Source organism: Canis lupus, chromosome 23 (genome assembly GCF_048164855.1).
Source record: "Canis lupus baileyi chromosome 23, mCanLup2.hap1, whole genome shotgun sequence".
Lineage (NCBI taxonomy): Eukaryota > Metazoa > Chordata > Mammalia > Carnivora > Canidae > Canis > Canis lupus.
In genome coordinates this window covers 22,128,170-22,136,068 of record NC_132860.1, presented here as the reverse complement: position 1 = coordinate 22,136,068, position 7,899 = coordinate 22,128,170, and the positions used below count along the sequence as shown (strand labels likewise).

The 7,899-nt window shown below is 32.9% G+C and overlaps 1 protein-coding gene across 1 annotated transcript; it reads left to right on the top strand.

The window, feature by feature from the left end:
• The first annotated feature begins 3,459 nt into the window (after positions 1-3,459).
• On the top strand, positions 3,460-4,419 carry LOC140615256 (olfactory receptor 56B2-like). Its single transcript, XM_072795173.1, has one exon. It carries the CDS (start codon positions 3,460-3,462, stop codon positions 4,417-4,419), a length of 960 nt encoding a protein of 319 aa, XP_072651274.1.
• The last annotated feature ends 3,480 nt before the right edge of the window (positions 4,420-7,899 follow it).

Here is a 7,899-nt window from a genome sequence, read left to right as displayed (position 1 = left end):
TAAATCTGAAGTTAGTTACTATCATGACTTGTATTAACTGATTACTCTAATTCTTGTCTGTAATATGTGCATTTAAAGTTACAGATTTATTGAATGTTTACTAAACTTACAGATTTATTAACATATTCCCAAAGTTTTAAGTTTCTCATTATTATTCTATTCTTTCTTTTTCACAACTTCAATTATTACATTATATTTGAAATATTTATTGTTTAATACTATTACTAAATCTTTCCAAATATATCCATCTCTTTTGTCTCTTTTATGGTCTGTGTGATACTAACTTTTTGTTACTTCTCATTTATGATCTAGAACATGACTGATATTGTGTGCTTAAAATGGTCTGTAATCTATTTTTTCATGTAGGTTTATACATAAACTATTTGATATAAAATTGTTAATACTGATATAGATTTATATTATTATAAATTTTGTTTGCATATTTGTTTCAAGAAATATATTTTAGGGCAGCCAGGTGGCTCAGTGGTTTAGAACTGCCTTCAGCCCAGGGCCTGATCCTGGAGTCCCAGGATTGAGTCCCACGTCAGGCTCCCTGCATGGAGCCTGCTTCTCCCTCTGCCTGTGTCTCTGTCTCTGTCTCTGTCTCTCTCTCTCTGTCTCTCATGAATAAATAAGCAAAATCTTAAAAAAAAAAAGAAATATATCTTAAAATTTCTTGTCCATCTTAACTTTAAATTTGTAATTTTCTACTTGAAATTCTTTCAAGTTAAGATTAGGTGTTTAGAATCAGATGAGTCACAAATATTATATTATCTTATCAATTGTTCTATACCTCAGTATATAATTATTATTTTTAACTGCACTAAGTGCTATAAAAATACATGATACAGATTTATTAAATTGTTTTGTCTAAGAATACTGGATTCATTTTACACATGTGCTTTCCAACATTGTATTCCTAGTATCCCTATTATGCTGAGTGAAGTAAGTCAATCAGAGAAGGACAAACATTATATGTTCTCATTCATGTGGGGAATATAAATAATAGTGAAAGGGAATATAAGGGAAGGGAGAAGAAATGTGTGGGAAAAATCAGAAAGGGAGACAGAACGTAAAGACTGCTAACTCTGGGAAACGAACTAGGGGTGGTAGAAGGGGAGGAGGGTGGGGGGTGGGAGTGAATGGGTGACGGGCACTGGGGGTTATTCTGTGTGTTAGTAAATTGAACACCAATAAAAAATAAATTAAAAAAAATAAAGCTACTAAACCTAAAAAAAAAAAGAAAGAAATAGTATGTAGTTTTTTTTTAAAAAAAATTAATCTGAAAATGCCTTCTTTAATTGGCAAATGTACTCTATAATAATTATTGCATTTGTAGATGTAATATGAATTGTCTTTATGCTAATACACATTATTTTATTTTTTGATTTTATTTTGGTTTTGACAAAATATCTGTTATTCTTTTCTAACCCTTTATTGTTTTGACATGATTCTCCCTTACTATCATTCCTTTACATTCTTAACATACAGTCATATGTTAATATATGTGTTGATACTTCAGACTCCCTTATGAATAATGCAAGAATCATAGGCATATAAGCTGTCTAATCCTCTTCTAATATTCATTCATATTACAAATATGTACAGAGTGTTTAAGTGTCAGGCTCTTGGAGTAAAACAATGTTATAAATGACACAAATACCATGCATGCCTTTGCTTTCTGAGGAGATAGGTATATTGACATAATGAACTAGAATATATATCTTTGATCCTTTAGAAAGTTAGAAACTGTCTTTTAAGTAAAGCCTAAGCTATTCCATTGCTCTGAACTGATGAAGGAATCCCACTATTAGTACTGAAAATAGCATGCCCAAAGCTATTTCTCTTCTTAAGTGTGAGTATTAAGATACCAAAACACAGACACTAGAGCTTTTATCCTATATAGTATATCTTCAAACTATTATGGCATCAGTTTGCAATCTTAAAAATCTTAATTAAATTTATCTTTTCATTTCATTCTCAGGCTTTTTTAATTTCAAATTTTGTATATTTGTCAAAATATTGTATTTTCTCAACAATTAAAAATTCTTAGTTACATCTTAATTGATTTTCTTAGTTCATTATCTTATAAGGAATATAGGATGCCATTATCTGGATTAGATGAATATACCCACCAGACTGTATCAACATTACCTTTCTATATATAACTTTAATTCACAGTAATTTTTAAATATATTTTACGTTGTATCCTTAATATATGAAATACTCAAGAAGAAATAGTTAATAGCACACGTTTTGAAGGAGCATACAATATAATCTGCCTTCATTTTAAAATTAAAATATTAATAAAATACTGTATCAAAAAGTGTCTTATATAGAGAGTAATTTGATTTTATCAGAACTTCTCAGCAAAACATTGATCCCAAACTCATTAGATCGTCAGTTTTTGGGATTTTTTTTCACTTCTGCTTTATTAATTATAATGTGACTGTCTAGACTTTTTTTTTTGGTTTTTATTTATTTTATTTTATTTTATTTTATTTTATCCTTTTAAGATTTTATTTATTTATTCATGAGAGACACAGAGAGAGAGAGAGAGAGAGAAAGAGAGAGAGAGAGAGAGAGAGAGAGAGATTGAGGCAGAGACACAGGCAGAGGGAGAAGGAGGTTCCATGCAGGGAGCCCAACGTGGGACTGGATCTGGGTCTCCAGGATCACACCCTGGGCTGAAGTCAGCGTTAAACTGCTAAGCCACCAGGGCTGCTCCTGTCTAGACTGTTTAAGCCATGTCCAAATAGAGGAAAGTTACACAGAACCAGAAAGAACAGACTTCAAAATACTAAGATTTCCAAACCATATTATCGCTTTCATAGTTGCAAGGCTTTAGACAGCTAACCAGCATTTTGGACAACACTGTACTGTTTATAAAATTGACATACTAACTGATTAATGCTAACTGATCTAATGCATTTTAATAACAATTAAATAGTTCAGAAATAATCAAGTCTATGAATAAAGGAAGTTTATATGTATAAACATATATTCTATAACCTAATCTGTCATCTGAGAAGACTCAATGCTTGAAAGCCTCTATTCTGAGACTTGCATTTGGTCTACAAAGAAAACAATCCATTAGCAAAGTCAAACTTAAAGACCAGGCTATAATATCAGATGGTTTTCTTTTTGTCAAGCTTCCGTGACTTATTATGGAATACAATAAACATGATCCAGATTACTATAATGTTCTATTCCTCAACAATGAGACAGTAGAAATCTTATGAACCACCTTATAGAGTGTTTGTGATGATTAAATGACTTACAATATAAAATGCACAGTTCCAGTTTCACAATAATATCCCATAAATATTAGTAATGGAATGAGAATAATGAACATGAATCTCCCCTTCAGTATCATCAACCTAGGTAATTCCTTTTCAAATATTGTCTAAGTGTCTGTTCAACATAGTAACTTCAAATATGTTTTTCTCTTAGTGAAGGATGTTCCAGGATCTTAGACATTCCAACATCTCTAAGTTCCAGGTCTCTGAGTTCATTCTGATGGGATTCCCAGGCATTCACACCTGGCAACACTGGCTCTCCCTGCCCCTGGCACTACTTTACCTCTTAGCTCTCACTGCCAACATCCTTATCCTGATTATCATCAAACAAGAGGCTACACTGCACCAGCCTATGTACTATTTCTTGGGGATCCTGGCTGTGGTAGACATGGGACTGGCTACCACCATCATGCCCAAGATTTTGGCCATCTTATGGTTCAGTGCAAAGGCCATCAGTCTCCCTGAGTGCTTTGCTCAGATGTATGTCATACATTGTTTTGTGGCCATGGAGTCAGGTATCTTTGTCTGCATGGCTATAGACAGATATGTAGCCATTTGCCAACCACTACGTTATCCATCAATAGTTACTGATTCTTTTGTCGTCAAGGCAACTGTGTTCATGGCACTCAGAAACAGTCTGGCCACCATCCCAGTGCCAGTGTTGGCTGCTCAGAGGCACTACTGTTCCAAGAACCAAATTGAGCATTGCCTATGCTCTAATCTTGGAGTCACTAGGTTATCCTGTGATGACAGGACAATCAACAGCATCTACCAGGTTCTTTTGGCCTGGACACTGATGGGGAGTGACCTGGGTTTGATTTTCTTATCATATGCTTTGATACTTCACTCAGTGCTGAAGCTGAATTCAGCAGAAGCTGCATCCAAAGCCCTAAGTACCTGTACTTCTCACCTCATTCTAATCCTGTTCTTCTACTCAGTTATTATAGTCATTTCCATCACCCACAGTGCAACAATGACTCTTCCTCTCATCCCAGTTCTGCTTAATGTACTACATAATGTTATTCCTCCTGCCCTTAACCCTATGGTATATGCACTCAAGAACAAGGACCTCAGGCAGGGCTTCTATAAGGTTCTGAATCTGTACAACAAAGGTAATTAACACTGAGAATGGGCTCATTTAGATAATTCTCCTACATATGTTTAATTATATTTGCCAATCATTACACATGGCTGAAGATGTAAGAAACATATACCCTGGCAAATTTTCAGTTAAGACTCTGTGGTGAAAATGAAACTTCAAAAACAGAAGCGAACTAATATTTGAAATTTTGGTTCTCAGGAAAGACCTTCATCATAGCACAATGATGTTGATTGTCTCAAGGAATCTATGGGAAAAGAATTACCTAGTTGCCCTGGCTAGAACTTTAGACAATATTGAGTAGGCATGATTTGAGCAGGTATCTGCCAATATCTTCTTTTTAATTGGAGCATTTAATCCATGTACATTAATTTGTTTACTGATAACATAGGTCTTACTCCTGCCATTTGTCTTTTTGCTTTTTAATGTGTCATATCTCTTTAAATGGACAATGAATTGGAATAGATATTTCTCTATAGAAGATGTACAATGATGATCAACCACATGAAAAGATGCTCAACATCATTAGTCATTAGACAAATTCAATTAAAAAGCACAAGATAGCACTCAATCCCCTAAACTGGCCTTAATTCTGTGTTATTGTAGTTGTTATTGAAGTATAATTAGCATACAGTGTTATATTAGTCTCAGGTATACAATATAATGATTCAATAATTTTATACATTGTTATAGATCTACCCCCTCTCTATTACCTTCCCTCTGGTAACAACCAATTTTTTCTACATACTTAAGAGTTTGTCTCCATTTTCTTTGTTTGTTCATTTGTTTCTTAAATTCTTTATATAAGTGAAATCATATGGTATCTGTCATTCTCTGTCTGCCTTATTTCTCTTAGCATTATACCTTCTAAGTCCATCCATGTTGTTGAAAATGGAAAAATCACATTCTTTTTTATGACAAGCAATATTTCATTGTATATATACACTACATGTTCTTCATCCGTTCATCTATTGATAGGTACCTGGGTTGCTTCCATATCCTGGATATTGTAAATAATATTGCAAAAAAACCCATACAGGTATATATATATATATATATATATATATATTTGAATTTATACTTTCATTTTTATTGAGTCAATACCCAGTAGTGGAGTTATGAATTATTTGGCAATTCTATTTTTAATTTTTTGAGGAACCTCCATACCGTTTTCCACAGTGACTGCACCAATTTGCATTCTTACCAGAGGTTTTCTTTTTCTCTTGTACTTCAAAAACTATAAAACACTGATGAAATAAATTGAAGGTAACACAAATAAATGGAAAGTTATTCCATATTTACAGATTGGAAGAACCAATATTGTTAAAATGTCCTTACTATTCAAAACGATCTATACATTCAATCCAATGCCTATCAGAATACCAACATCTTTCAAAGAACTAGAATAAATAATCCTGAAATTTGTAAAAGACAACAATAGACCCTGAATAACAAAGCAATCTTCAGGAAGAAGAATAAATCTAGAAGTATCATAATTCTAGTTTCAGGATGCAGTGCAAAGCTGTAGTAATCAAAACAGTATGGCACTGGCACAAGAATAAACATAGATCAATGGAACAGAATGGAGAACCCTAATTGTAACCCATATTTATATGGTCAGCTAATCTATGCCAAAAGAGGCAAAATATTCAATGGGGAAAAGATAGTCTCTTCAACATATGGTACTGGGAAAACTACATAGCTACATGCAAAGGAATAAAACTGGACCACTTTCTTACATCCTCCACACAATCAACTCAAAATGGATTAAAGACCTAGTTGTGAGACCTGAAACTATAAAACTTCTAGCAGAAAACTTAGGTAGTAATTTCTTTGAAATTGGCCTTAGCAACTTTTTTCTGTATATGTCTCCTCAAGAATGTAACAAAAACAAACAAATTGTTGGAACTATACCAAAATAAAACTCTTTTAAAGAATAAAGGACACATCAACAAAACAAAAAGGCAACCTATTGAATGGGAAAAGATATTGGATATTCACCAAAAAAGGGTGAATAGCCAAAGTATGAAAAGAACTTAAACAACTCAACACCAAAACAACACATATTCTGATCAAAAAATAACTTTAATTCTTTTTAACTAGCTAGTATTACTGCTAGTTAATCACACACTGCTTGTGGGAGTATAAAAATCATTTAGGAGATGTGAAAACAGTGAAAATTACTCAAAAAGTTGAACACAACTAGCATATGACTTAACAGTTCAACTCCTTAGTATATATCCAAAATAATTGAAAACACACCTTCTAACAACTTGTATATGAATGTTCATAGTAGGATTATTAGCGAAAAAATGGAAAGAACCCAAATGTTCATCAGCCGCCTAATGAATGAACAGGCTGAGGCATATTCATACAAGCCACAATTATTCACCCATAAAAAGAATGAAGAAATGTGGATACATGCTATTTCAGAGATGAAATTTGAAAACATTATGCTACATGACAAAAGTCAAACACAAAAATTATATGTTTGTCAATACAATTTTAGGTGTTTGGTTTTTTTTTTAATTAAGTAGGCTCCATACCCAACATGAGGCTTGAACTCACAACCCTGAAATCAAGAGCCACTTGTTTTACCAACTGAGCCAGTCAGGTGCCCCAAATGTTACACTTTTTATGATTACAGTTATTGAATGTTCAAAATAAGTAAGTCCATTGAATCAGAGAGCATAGTAGTTTTGCCAGGAGCAGGAGAGAAAGGGGAAAGGGGAATTACTGTTTGACGATTATTGAGTTTCCTTTTGAGATAATGGAAATGTTTTGGAATTATAAAGTGCTGATGAGAATGTACTAAAAGCCACCTGATTGTACATTTTCAAATGATTTAATTGGGTAATTTTATAGTATGTGAATTTCATTCCTCAAAAAAAATTAAATGGAAAAAGTGCTAAAAATGTCTTCTACATATATATTTGTTGCACCATTTCTAGCAACATTAAAGAAACATATATGTCTAAGAATAGGAAATGGTTTAAAAAGTGTGTAAATACATATTATGTAATGTTATTTCATCATAATATTACCAAATAATATTTGGGTTTTTAAAAAGATTTTATTATTTATTCATGAGAGATACATAGAGAGAAAGAGAGAGACACAGGCAGAGGGAGAAGCAGGCTTCATGCAGGGAGCCCGATGTGGGAGTCTATCCTGGGACTCCAGGATCACGCTTAACCACTGAGCCACCCAGGAGTCCCCTAAATAATCATATTTGAATGTGCTTCCTAGATGTTGTACATTAAAAATGTCAGAATTTATCTTTTAATATGGTATTATCCAAGCTTTTTTCCAAAACACATATGGCAAAACTCTATTAAATGTATTAGAAGTTACCTCTACATATAGAATATGAGTTCTGTTTATTTATTCCAAACTCACTTTTATTTTTTCAATCAAAAAACTATGTAGCCATGGCTCACTATCTAATATAAGTCCTAGAAAAATAAAATCAGTTATTATGCTTTCTTATTATTGCTTCAT